Here is a 13512-nt window from a genome sequence, read left to right as displayed (position 1 = left end):
AGTGCACTTCTGAGTTGTTATCAGACTGTAACAAATCTTTTATTACAAAGAATTAAATCTCTCCATAATGTCTCAAACAGTATCAAACACCATTTCATAACTCTCATATATAGCAGAGTCGGCACTCAGTGCTAGATAGAACTGAGTGAGGAGAAGTGTTGAATTTCAAGCTTCTGATCATATCTCATGTTGACCAGGCAGAGTGTAGATGCCATTTTCCTGTTATTCCTGTTTCATACATTTTATTGTTGCAGTGGAGACCAAAGTTTCATAATTTAAGTCTAGGAAGTTGAGAGATAAAATCTAGTGAAAACATACTAATCTCAATTCAACTCAAAAAAAAAAAGCAAACTTAAGTTAGTTGTTTTGGGGGACAAGAAAGGAAAGGATGGGGTTAAAACCATGACAAGATCTGCTAGACATATATGGAATATTATAACACTGGAATTTGTCATGATATTTTAAAATAAAGTGGCTTTTTGTGAATTTTGTCTCTTTCAGTATTGTAAATGTGGTGTTTAATATCAATCAAATTTAATTTTAAGCATTTTTTCCAAACAAAACAAAATTTAAAACCATCAAGGCAATATCCCCTAAGGAAAAAAAGTCATTTGTTATAAAATTGTGAGGATACCCAAGCAAGACCCCACTTAAGATTTGTCAGCATGAACTTGAGAGCTTTTGTCCACTGTTCCTCAGAATTGAATTGCGTTTTGATGGAGTAGGAGCCACCGCTGCCTCCAGTGTCTTCAATCTTGCCTTTCTCCACATCCATCCTGCAGATGGGCACAGCAGAGCTCAATTAGTAACAGATCTGAGTTAAATCAGTTCAGGCAGATGGGCAAGGACCTGATCACAGACCCATTCACCTCACTTTAGCTCTTTAGAACTCTTAGCTCATTTGGGACTCTTGGCGACAACGGTAGTGTATTTTGGATTTGCTTGAAAGCACCAAACCAAGAAGGCTGTCACAAGAGCCTTATTGTCATTGCAGAATACAAGGACAGGACATACACCCAAACAGATGAGAAGTCTGGAACAGGGTAAGTGAGGGTCACAGTACTCCTCACTGTTTCCTAGGCATCTCTGAACTCAGGGGAAAAAAAGGGAGGCAAAAGAAAATAAATGCTTTGTTTTAGGATAAGAGCAGCTCAAGCTATTTGTATGAATTATTTTTTTTGAGGCAGAGTCATCTGCTTCAGCCTCTGGAGTACTAAGATTATATGGGCCTGTGCTATCACACCTATCAATCTTATACTCTTGAACTGAGTTTCTACCCATCACTAGACTTCTTTAATATCTGACCAAAAGAAGCATTCTTACATATTTCCAAAGACTTTAGTAACAAAAATCCTTCCAGAAAATAGAGAATAGACTTAAGCTCTGTGCCAAGAGAATTTCCCAAACCACCTAAGACAACATTCTTGTATCCAGGCACACTGTCTTGTTTGCAGTGCTATATGTCTTTGCCCATTAGTGCCATGTGATTCTGCACCATTTTTTGCTTTTGCCTCTATTCTTACTGTCCAATTTTGTTCAATTTGGCCCTACTACAAGTTCACTAGGCAATGGGAGATACCAACCTGTAAGGAAGACAAAATCGTGTCTCGCCTTTCTCTACCTCTTCTTTGAACTGCTGCACACAGTCCAGGAAAGCCACCATCGCATGGTCAAACTTGTTGTCCCAGAAAAATCGCAATCCCCCAGAACAGTATAATGGCAGCTCCTATCCAAGAAGAGAACTGCCTATGAGTGTGCACCAAGACAAGTTACCAGATAGAGTTACCAGTTCCTATCTCTCAAGTTGTATTGTGTTTTTAGAAACAAGTATTACTACAGGGATCTATCCATTGTAATCTTGAACAGCTACAAATAATACAGGCACCCAGAACTGTTTCCCCACCAGTGGAATGCACTGAACTTCTACTTCAAAGTAATTCCTTCCCTATCCTCTTACACGTTTTCCTTTGATCTGTCTATATCTCTCAATAGACTATAAAATCCTTTTTTTTCTATAACATTTTCTATAATAAATGGCTCCTTTTGAGATTTCTCAGTCTGAAAAAGAAACTGGATCATGCCAGTATCATTTTTATTTTTTCAGTGCTAGGGAATCAAACTCAGAACTTTGTACAAGCTAGGCAAGGATCTACCTCTGAGCTACATTTCCTGTCCTCAAATGAAACCACTTCGTTGAGTAATAAGCACCTTGTAGTCCAGTGAAAATGGGGCATGCAAAAGTACCTTAGATTTGTCTGTCAGAGACTCCAGATAGGAATGATTTCCATAGGGAACAAGTCGATACCTAAAATAGAAATGTAGACAGTAATGAATATAGGACTCCTCCTGAAGTAGCTGATAGAAAATGTTAACAAGGGCTGGGAATGTAGATTAATGGTAGAGTGCTTGCCTAGCATGGATGAGGCCCTGGGTTTGCTTCCTCAGTACCACATACACAAGAAAAAGCCAGAAATGGCTCTGTGGCTCAAGTGGTAGAGTGCTAGCATTGAGCAAAAGCAGTTTAGGGACAGTGCTCAGGTCCTGAGTTCAAAAAGAAAGGAAAGAGAGGGAGAGAGAGGGAGAAAAAGGAAGAATGGGGGGCGGGGAGAGAAAGAGGGAGGGGGTGGTGGTAACAAGTTGGGCACCTGTAGATCACACCTGTAATCTTAGCTACTCAGGAAGCTGATATCTGAGGATCATGGTTCGAAACCAGCTGGAGCAGAAAAGTCCCTGTGAGACACTATCTCCAACTAACCACTCAAAAACCAAAGTGGTGCTGTGGCTTAAGTGATAGAGTGCTAGCCTTGAGCAAAAAGAGGCTCAGGGACAGCACCCAGGCCCTGAGATTAAGCCCCACAACTGACAAAGAAAATGTTAACAATGATTTTCCAATCTGTATCCTACCCAAAGACTTACTATACCCAACACCTTCCCCTACCTCCCCATAAGATCAATGTTTAAAGAGACTTTATTTAAAAAACAAAAACAAAAACAAAAACACCAAACATACATTTATTATGTAACTATCTGGGGTTGGGGGAGTCTTTCATAGAATAATGTAGAATAATGTAGGTTTTTTAAAACTAAAACTTTCTTAAATACTTAGGCTCTGGAGACTGTAGCTTGGAAACCATTGCTATAGTCACCAGCTTGATGACTGCTCTATCAGTGGGAAGAGCACTGTGATGAAGGGAAAAGTCAGCTGTAGATAGCTTCCAGCCACAATAGAGAGCAGTAGGAAATTCAGACTATGTAAAAAAAAAAAAAACATACCAATCCCCATGGAAGAGCTGTACTGCTTACCTCTGAAATTTCAGACCCATCTTATTGGCCAGGGCATGGAGCAGCAACACTGTCTGGCCCCACGCAGCATTAATCTCATTCCATTCCACAGGAACACTGGGTAGGCGACCCAGTCTGAAGTTATTGATTGTGCCGAACTGCCCACTATGCCTATAGAAAAAAGCAGAATGAAGGGAATACAGTGATTGCTTTTGAGATTTCTCTCTTCCACCTAAAACCTAACACAAATTTCTTATCTCAGATTCGTATGTCCAAATGCTACTTGGCATTTTAAATACATGCCAAAAACTTGAGTTATCATCTTTCAACCTGTTTTTTGAAAGTGCCAAAGCAAACGGGTGTCATCCTTAAACACTTTCTCTCAGCTCCCTAGCCCAAAAAAACAAACCCCACTGATTCTACCTCCTGCATCTTAAAATATGTCCAACTCTCTCCAACTTAAAGTGACTACTCTTTTCCTATTTAGAGTCCCACTAACAAATCTTAATCCCTCCCCCTAAGTCATTTCTCCTATTGAGGTAAAGCTATCATTCACAAACACAAATGTAATTACATCACTCCCCTGCCTAAAATGCTTCTATTGCTTCCTCTCCCCTTTGGACCAATGCCAAACCTCTTAATGAGGCCTATCAGATCCTTAAGAACTGGTACCTCTCCAGTTTCATATCCTGTCATCCACCCCCTCATAATCAATCTTCAGTCACAAAAAGCTCTTTTCTGTTCTCTGAATCCACCACTCCCTTTTTCCTGTTCCTTGCACATAATGTTCTCTCTGCCAGGAATAACTCCCCCTTTGTAAATGACTACTTCACCCCTCAGATTAAACATCAGCCTCCTGAGAAAAACATTCCACACAGACTTCCCAAACTAGGTAGTGTTCCCACAATGCATTGGGCCTACCATTTTCACACTTATTACATTTACCTATTATTTATTGGCCACTTCTACAAAATTGTAAATAACTGGAATATATTGTTCGCTGTAGCCCTCCTGTCACTTTACTCAGTACATACTCAATAGTTATTTGTTAAGTGGATAGGGAAGATATCCAAGCACCAGGCAGCTGGAGGTTTCAGAATTTCTTTCCTAGAATGGGTGATGTTATTGAGCTCAGGAATTCTAATCCCCTGTGCTCATCCCATCACAATAATGACAGAAACCTTACCAAGGTGAAGATGGCCTACAACTTCTCATGTGGGGAAGGAGGGTGTTCTAGTTTAGTACTCTACAGCTAGGGTCCAGATCTTCAGTGCTCTCCAAGCAGACCACATCCTCCAACTCCCCCTTACCATATGTGAAAAGTTGCATTAAAGACATTGGTTTTCTTCAGCTTGTCCAGTTGTATCTGAGCATATCGCATCTGGTTTTCTACACTCTTCAGCTCATCATCGAGCTCCAATTGTTGTCGTTTAAATTCACTGTATTCCCTCTGGTACCTGTGAGCGGAAAAGGGAACCACTGAAGGCTGTTGGGTTTGGGGTTTCTTTTCCACCATACCTCTGAATGATTTGCTCTAGTGATTTTAGATACACAGAATTTTCTGTATTTGGCATAGCTCTCCCAGAGGACCATGTATGTTATGCCTAGAAAGGACAAAAATGTCTTAAAATTCCAGCTGCCCATATGCAAAAATATAGGAGGGGGAAAAGAACTTTTTTTATTTTGAAAGCAGGGTGAATCTGACCTTTCTCCCATAAATTGGCCATAATTAGCACTTCACTTCTATATGTTATTATCCTTTAAGTAGTTAGTATGTACGCCATCTTCAATGAAACTAGTTACACCACTCTGTGTATACTTTTCAACTTTAGTGAATGTGGTCATTTTGCCTTCCACTAGACAGAGGGCTCTTCCAGGTCAGAAGATCCTTGAAATTTTTGAGTGGAGAGAGAACATGTGTAGACTAGCATGCTCATCTTTCCAGATGATGGCTGAAAGGTGGCTGACTTATCTAAACAGGCCCTTTCTTTCCAGGACAGAGTCAAGACTAGAACCCTGGTGTTGAAACTTTTTTTTTTTTTTTTTTGCCAGTCCCGAAGCTTAAACTCAGGGCCTGAGCTTCTTTTGCTGCAGGCTAGCACTATACTACTTGAGCCACAGTGCCACTTCACTTTTTCTATGTGTGTGATACTGAGGAATCAAACCCAGAGTTTCATGCAGGCTAGGCAAACACTACCACTAAGCCATATTTGCTAACACTTTAATCAATAACGTTTTTTCTTTTGATCATGTTGACCCTTCACACATAATCCTCCTGTCTTTTAGCAACAGGGTCTAGAAACACAGAGTTTGAAGCAGACATGCTGCTGAATGACAGCTCTGACTATAGCTTATAAACTAATCAGACACATGCAGTTGGGAGCTATTCCCTCCTAGAGTTGTTTTTTTTTTGGGGGGGGGAGGGTCCAGTCATGGGGTCTGAACTCTGGGCCTGGGAACTGTCCCTCAGCTCTTCAGCTCAAAGCTAGCACTCTACCACTTGAGCCACAGTGCCATTTCCGGCTTTTTTCTTTTTGCTTATGTGGTGTGGAGGAATCGGACCCAGGGCCTCAGGCATGCAAGGCAAGCGCTCTACCACTGAGCCACCTTCCCAGCCCCCTCCTAGTCTTATGGGCAGAAAGACAGATGAGTAAGATAAGCACTCACTGAGCTTCTTCCTGATCTAGTCTCTCGGCTTCAGCCTGGACCTTCTCCAGATTTTCTGCTACTACCTTGCGGTTCTTTTCCACATCTTCCAGCTCTTGGATCAGCCTCTCCTCCTCTAATACCAGCTCCCTCAGCTCCCTCTGTAACTGTTCACTGTCATCCTCATTTACTTGCTCTAGTATCTCCAAACAGCATCTGTAGAAGAAGTAGACGGAATATATATACCAGAGGGAACCTGTCATTCCATGTGCCTGAGTAGAGCAGAATTTCTGGGTAAGAGCCAAGCAGTTTCCCAAATCCAGATCTATCTCAGTTGCCTGGCCCTTGATCTGGGAATACTCACTTGTAGTTCTGACACTCATTTTCAGTGACATTGAGCTGAGTGTCCAGCTGGTCTAAAAGAGTATCTGTGCATTCTTCACACAGTGGGTGATCCACATCTGTCTGGCCTGACATGATGTCAAAAAGGTCCCCAGTGACCTGAAAACATGGGAGAGTCAGAGTAGGGCCTTGTTATGCTAACTGCGCAGCCACCCTTATATCAGCCAGGTCTGCTTGACAACAGAATGAGGCCAACTTGCCTTGAGTCTTCGGCTGAGATTCTCCATGGTGCCACCATCAGATGCCTCCCCAATCAGAGTGAAGCTGTTAGCACTTTCTGTAGACATCATCCTGCAGACAGCCCCCCGCCCATGGGCCACATGAGGGAGCAGAGAGGTCTCCTCCACTTACTTGCTGCCAGTGGCAGAGACTCTCAAGCACTGGCTTTGGGGGCCTCAAGGCATATACCCACTTCTAGCCCAACTGACCTCCCAAGGGTCCCTCTCTCCCAAGAGAAGGCCATGCTGGTCTTCCACAGGGGCACTCAGCACGAGGCTGGCCTGGATGGACTAAGGAAGGAGGGAGAGGGGGCATAAAAAATTGACATGTGTCTATAGCAAAAAAAGGAAGGAGAATTAAGAAAGACCATTTTCAATTATTCTACTCCTCACAAGCAAACTTTACCTGCTGCATCAATGAGAACTAAGAATCTGAACATCTAACATGTACTGTTTTAAAAGTTCCAGAGCCCATTTCAACCATTCCTTCACCATTTTTCAATTTTCCATCTTTAGAGCTACTATCTCTTCCCACACTGTGAATGGTTGCATGAAAAAAATCAATACTGAAAGGTGATGGGCCAGGCCTAAGGGAATAAATATTTTCTAAAAGAGCCAGAGGGTGGTGATTCCATCTTTATCATCTAGCTCCAGGTTTTTAATTCCTGGTTTCAAGTAAAATTCTACTGGCCCCTGGCAAGGAACAGGGGGCTGAGAAGTAGTAGGCACCTGGCTGGGGGGATGAATCTGCGAGAGACACCATCCTGGCGAGTTTCAGTAAATGGCTCCTAGGAAAGAAATAAGAAAGAATTAGAAAGCCAGGCACCAACAGTTCACGTTTGTAATCCATCCTAGGAAGGCTGAGATCTGAGGATCTCAGTTCCAAGACAGCCTGTGCAGTAAAGTCCATGACACTCTTTTTGTGTGTCTTGTCAGTCGTGGGGCTTGAAGTCTGGGCTTGGGCACTGTCCCTGCACTCTTCAGCTCAAGGATAGTGCTCTACCACTTGAGCCACAGCACCACTTCCAGTTTTCTAGTGGTTTATTGGAGACAAAGAGTCTCACAGACTTTCCTGCCCGGGCTGGCTTTGAGCCACGATCCTCAGATCTCAGCCTCCTGAGTAGCTAGGATTATAGGTGTGAGCCACCAGCACTTGGCTCCATGACACCCCTTTTTTTTTTTTTTTTTTTGGTCGGTTGTGGGGCTTGAACTCTGGGCTTGGGCGCTGTCCCTTCACTCTTCAGCTCAAGGCGAGCGCTCTACTGCTTGAGCCACGGCACCACTTCCAGTTTTCTAGTGGTTTATTGGAGATAAAGAGTCTCATGGACTGCCCGGCCTGGCTTTGAACCTCAATCCTCAGATCTCAGCTTCCTGAGTAGCTAGGATTACAGGTGTGAGCCACCAGCACTCTTATGTCCAATTAATCACCAAGAAGGTGGAAGTGGAGCTGTGGCTCAAGTGGTAGAGTACTAGCCATGATCAAAAAAAGGGTCAGGGACAGTGTACAAGCCCTGAATTTAAGGCCTAGATCTGGCACAACGGGGTGAAGAAGGGAGGGAGAGAGGGAAGAGAAGAGGAAGAAGAAGAGAGAATATGAGTTGGCTTGAATTTTGGCAGTTTTGTTTTACAAACAGCCTTGGAATGATCACAACTGTATTTATGGACACATGGTACAAACAATTCCCAAGTCCCATTTGATCACCCCTCCTCTGAACAGCATTTTCTCTTACACATTTATGGTTAAATTTGCATTTTCTCAACACTTACCAATAAGGGGTAGGGGACAGAATGCCCTAAACCATGGTATAAGGGAAATATCAGATCAGATTGGAATAAAGACTGCCACATCATAAAGTAGACAATGTGTTTTCAATATTTTGATGTAATTTATATCAGTGCTCTATGCCTTTTCTCACTCCTCTATCTCCTTGCAGAGAGGTGCTAGCCACAACGAATCCCCAAACCAGCTAAGATTAATGACTGATAGCAGGGGTGACCACTTGGGCCGGATAAATCTCAGGTGTGTATTTAACACCATCCTATTTCACAGGACAATCTTCCTCAGAACAGCTCCGGGTCCCACAGGTGTTACTGGCTTGATCCTGTCCTCTTCCTATCTCATATCCTCTGCTTCCCACTGGAGTTTCTTGGGATCCCATCTCAAATAAATAACTGGTACTAAAAATAGCAGGGAAGCCAGGCACTGGTGGCTCACACCTGTAATCCTAGCTACACAGGAGGCTGAGATCTGAGGACTGTAGTTCAAAGCCAGCTCGGGCAGGAAAGTTCATGAGACTCTTATCTCCAATTAACCACCAGAAAACCAGAAATGGCACTGTGGCTCAAATGGCAGCTCAAACTTGCCTTGAGCGGAAGAGCTCAGGGACAGCGCTCAGGCAGAGTTCAAGCCCCATGACCAACAACAACAAAAAAAAGATAGCAGGGGCTGGGAAGGTGGCTCAGTGGTAGAGCGCTTGCCTTGCATGCCTGAGGCCCTGGGTTCGATTCCTCAGCACCACATAAGCAAAAAGAAAAAAGCCAGAAGTGGCACTGTGGCTCAAGTGGTAGAGCGCTAGCCTTGAGCTGAAGAGCTGAGGGACAGTGCCCAGGCCCAGAGTTCAGGCCCCACGACTGGACCCCCCCCCCAAAAAAAAAAATAAGATAGCAGTGAGGGGGCGGTGCATGAGGGAGGCCAAATAGTATCAAAATACATTGTGTGGATATATGAAGAAGGTATAAGGAAACTCACTAAAGCTGTTGAACAATATAGGGAATAGGGAAGATGGGGGGAAAGTGATAGAAGAGATTAATATGACTAAATTATAATATATGCATGTGTGAAATACTATGGTGAAATACCTTTGTACACTTAATATACATTGGAAAAATTTTTAACTAAATGTCAGAAAAATAAAACCCCTCTGTTGGGGGTAGGGATCAGTGGCACAAGGAGAGCTAACAGAGGTTGAATATGATCCAAATTCGTTATGAGGACATATGAAATAGAACGATGGAACTTGTTGAAATTGCTTTTAAGAAGGGGGTAAAGAAGGATGAGGAAGAGTAATGAAGGGGTAAGTCTGACTGGGTATTTTATCTGTGCATGGAAATGTCTCTATGAAACCTCCTTATACAACAATATATGCTAATTATACATATACATTATATACAAATTATACGTTATATTTACAGCTCTTATAATACCTATCTTTGTCAATACAAATTATCAATGACATATTAACAGTTTAAAAATAATTTGTTCATTGGGCAATAGTAGCTCATACCTATAATCCTAGCTATTCAAAAAGCTAATACCAGAAAATGGTAGTTTAAACCAGCCTAGGCAAAACAGCCTATGAGACTTATCTCCAATTAGCTAGAAAAGTGTCAGAAGGCTGGGAAGTTGGCTCAGTGGTAGAGTGCTTGCCTTGCATGCATGAGGCCCTGGGTTCGATTCCTCAGCACCACATAAGCAGAAAAAAAAAGCCGGAAGTGGCGTTGTGGCTCAAGTGGTAGAGTGCTAGCCTTGAGCTGAAGAGCTGTGGAACAGTGCCCAGGCCCAGAGTTCAGGCCCCACGACCGGACCCAAAAAAAAAAAAAAAAGAAAAGTGTCAGAAGTGGAGATGTGGCTCAAGTGGTACAGTGCCAGCCTTGAGTGGAAAAAGCCCCGATTTCAAGTCCCAGCTCACCCGCACAAAAATATAAAATAAATAAAAAAATGACACGTTCCTTAACACTGACAGAGCAGAATGGCTATGAATAACCTGCTAGAACAGATGCAAACCAAGAATACTCTAATTTTAGGGTCATGCCTTAAGGCATCCATTTTTGAATGGAGGCATTATTCAGTAATTGTGTGATCTCTGGTAAACCAAACATTCAATGTTTTACAGTGAACTGATCATGTAGAGTATCTTTCATAAGCCACATTTTGTGAACCCCCACGGTCTGGGGGTACCCTGCAGAAACCCAGCCTGAATTCCTGTGTTTTCATATCAAGTCTCCCATTTTGTGTATTTCTTCAATGAGGAAGACAAGGGAGAGGGCATTTCTGTTACCTCTCCTGAGTTAGCCTCTTCCTCCTGGGTCTCTCCTGGTTTCACCTGGGTTGTGGTAAGTAATGGCGCTGAAGGCAAGGAAAATACTGAGTCAGAAACACTCTTACCAAGTCAGGGATACTTATCAAAGTATGGGAAAAGTATCTGAAAACCTTCATTAGTATTGTACCCTTAATTTTTTCTTAAAGTATCCTTTACACAAAGAAGAATCTGTTGTCTTTTTTCCTCCCCCAGTGGAATCAGATTAAGGGAGTGTTGAAATTTGAAAGCATAATGAGTGTCATTTTTAAAGAGTCCTCATTTTTTTTAAGTACAGAAATATTTAGGCTTTATAGGCCAGTAATCAATTCAAAACAGTTCAGGATAGAGAGGACGTGACTTACAGATGAAGTATGATCAACTATGTTAGTAATTATTGAAACTAGGTGATGGGTACATAGGGTTTAATTACTGCCTATAAAAATTCTATCATGAAAACTAACATTTCTCCTACAATAACTGGGAAGAAACAAGTGGGAATTTTCTGGTAAAATGAAACCTTTCTACATAATGATCCAGGTTGTATGAGTGTATCCATTTGTCAAAAATGTATTGCTAGGAACCAGATACCAGTAGCTCATGCCTGTAATCCTAGCTACTCCAGAGGCTGAGATCTGAGGGTTGTGGTTCAAAGCCAGCCCAGGTAGGAAAGTTGAGAGACTCTTATCTCCAACTAATTACAAAAAAGAAAGAAAGACAGAGAGAGAAAGCAAGCCAGAAGCATAGCTGTGATTCAGGTGATAGAATATTAGCGTAGAGCACAAAAGCTTAGGGACAGAGCCCAGTGCTATGGACCTGAACAAGGTTCAAGCCAGTGTTCAAGCCCTAGCACCAGCATGGGGGGGAAAAAAAAAAAAGTATTGATGGCATGTACCTTAATGGGCCTCACATGCACAAAACTCAGTTCAATCACCAGCAACACACACAATCACAAACACACATATATAGAGGAAAAAATAACATACATATATAGTTAAACATATAATACTTATTCAGCCCCAAAATAATGAAATCCTTCCATTCTGGGTCACTTTACAGCTTACAGCTTAAAGAAATAAGGCTTAGGGGCTGGGATATGGCTTAGTGGTAGAGTGCTTGCCTAGTATCATCAAGCACTGGGTTTGATTCCTCAGGCACTGTGTCTCAAGTGGTAGAGCTCTAGCCTTGAGCACAGAAAAACTCAGGGACAGAGCCCAGGCCCTGAGTTCAAGCCTGTCTTGAGTTCAAGCCTCAAGACAGGAAAAAGAGAGGGGGAGGGGGGGGAGAGAGAGAGGGAGAACAGGAAGGTAGGGGAGAGGAAGAGGGAGGGAGAGGGGGAGGGAGAGGGGGAGGGAGAGGGAGGGAGAGAGGGAGAGAGAGGGAGAGAGACAGAGAGGGAGAGAGAGGGAGAGAGGGAGAGAGGGAGAGAGAGAGAGAGAGAGAGAGAGAGAGAGAGAGAGAGAGAGGGGGAGAGAGAGAGAGAGAGAGAGAGAGAGAGAGAGAGAGAGAGAGAAATAAGGCTTAGAGGGGCTCATGATTGCCAGTGTTGGCAGGTGGACTCCAGGCCGATGAACGTATTTAAATTTCATATTCATACTTGTCTCTCTCAGAACTTTTGAGACTCTTACTTTTCCACTTAACTGACCTCCCAAAGCTGCAATTCATCAGTAAAATGTTAACGATGGTACTTCTCCACAGGACTGAGGGAGGAACTGAACGACATAATCTATGTAGTTCATAGTACCCGGTAAGTCCTCAACAAATGCTGTTTATTGTGTATTCATTATTCTTTTACGAAGACATCAGCAGGGGGGAAAGCTTTCTTTTCTAGTCAGAATCCCTTCATCTTCCTAATGAGAAAACACGCAGCCACAGAGATGTGACTTTTCTAGATTCACGTGCCAAGTCCATGGCGATCTACTCAGACTACCATCAAAACAAAAACAAGAAAACCCACGGTCTCCAAAGTTGCCCCCTCTCACGTTCCTGACCACCCTCTTTCCACAGGTCTTGCTAACCTGTGAGCTCCTGGATGGTGACACGGTCCAAGATCTTGAAGCTCGTGTCCAATTTCAGGGGCTGGCTACAGCGCTGACACACGAAGCTCACCTGCATGGTGCTGCTGGACGTCTTAGACCCCTCCATCCCTGTGGCAGTGGAGAGAAGGCGGAGTTAGGGAGAATGGGCGCCCCCGAAGCTTCTGCACTGGGTCATCACCACCCGCCTTGGCGGGTTGGGAGTGAGGGGAATTCAGGCTCACGCCGTTCCCTCTGGGCGCGGTGCGATAACCAGGTGGACCTGCTTCCGGACAGCTTCTGGCAAAGGCCGCTTAGATGTGAGGGTCAGAGAATAGGCTGCAACAGGGGCCGTAAAGGTTGGGTTCCCGGGCTTCCTTCTAAGGTCCCGATTCAGCCCCCAACGATCTTTACCTCGGGACCTGGGAGTCCGCCCCCTCGGGACCTCTCTATCGCGGGGGAAACTGCGGCTTCGGGCTGGCCCCAAACACGGCCTCCAGAAATTCCATCGCCCAGCCTGTGGGTACTTCCCGGTCCGCCAACAGAAGACTTCCGCCCGTGACCGGATGTGACATCACGACGAGCCGGCACCGGACGACAGGAAGGTGGGTTCTGGTGCACCGGATGCTGCCCCCGCAGGACGTGCTTGGAAATGCAGAAGATGTTGGGGAGGGGAGGGGCGGTGTCTTCAATTTGCGTGGGGAAGAGAAAGCCCAGGGAAAAAGGGAAGAGGAGAGCCACTGTTCTCTCCTTTAGTGGGGTTACAACAGATTTATCTGGTAAAAATGACCCCAGATGGCGTCACTTTTATTCTTCCTTCAGTGTCGGTTTTTAAAATAAGTTTTCCGTAGTGCCTGGATGTTTTAAATGTTT

The 13512-nt window shown here is 43.8% G+C and overlaps 1 protein-coding gene across 2 annotated transcripts; it reads right to left on the bottom strand.

Moving 5' to 3' along the window:
- Window positions 1-14: 14 nt before the first annotated feature.
- On the bottom strand, window positions 15-13190 carry Becn1 (beclin 1). Of its 2 annotated transcripts, XM_070027968.1 has the most exons (12): window positions 13054-13190; window positions 12643-12771; window positions 10607-10674; window positions 7278-7336; window positions 6531-6621; window positions 6293-6429; window positions 5950-6144; window positions 4593-4739; window positions 3304-3453; window positions 2245-2305; window positions 1584-1726; window positions 15-776 (listed from the first exon to the last, which is right to left on the bottom strand). In XM_070027968.1, exons 2-12 carry the CDS (start codon window positions 12767-12769, stop codon window positions 608-610), a joined length of 1347 nt encoding a protein of 448 aa, XP_069884069.1. In that variant the 5' UTR covers window positions 12770-12771; window positions 13054-13190; the 3' UTR covers window positions 15-607. The 2 variants fall into 2 exon arrangements, with proteins under 2 accessions (XP_069884069.1, XP_069884070.1); XM_070027969.1 differs by lacking the exon at window positions 5950-6144.
- Window positions 13191-13512: the final 322 nt, after the last annotated feature.

The sequence above is a fragment of the Dipodomys merriami genome, unplaced genomic scaffold (genome assembly GCF_024711535.1).
Source record: "Dipodomys merriami isolate MVZ:Mamm:240054 unplaced genomic scaffold, mDipMer1.0.p SCAF_19, whole genome shotgun sequence".
Classification (NCBI taxonomy): Eukaryota; Metazoa; Chordata; class Mammalia; order Rodentia; family Heteromyidae; genus Dipodomys; species Dipodomys merriami.
Note: the sequence above shows the minus strand (reverse complement) of the source record. Positions and strands in the feature narration are given on the sequence as shown.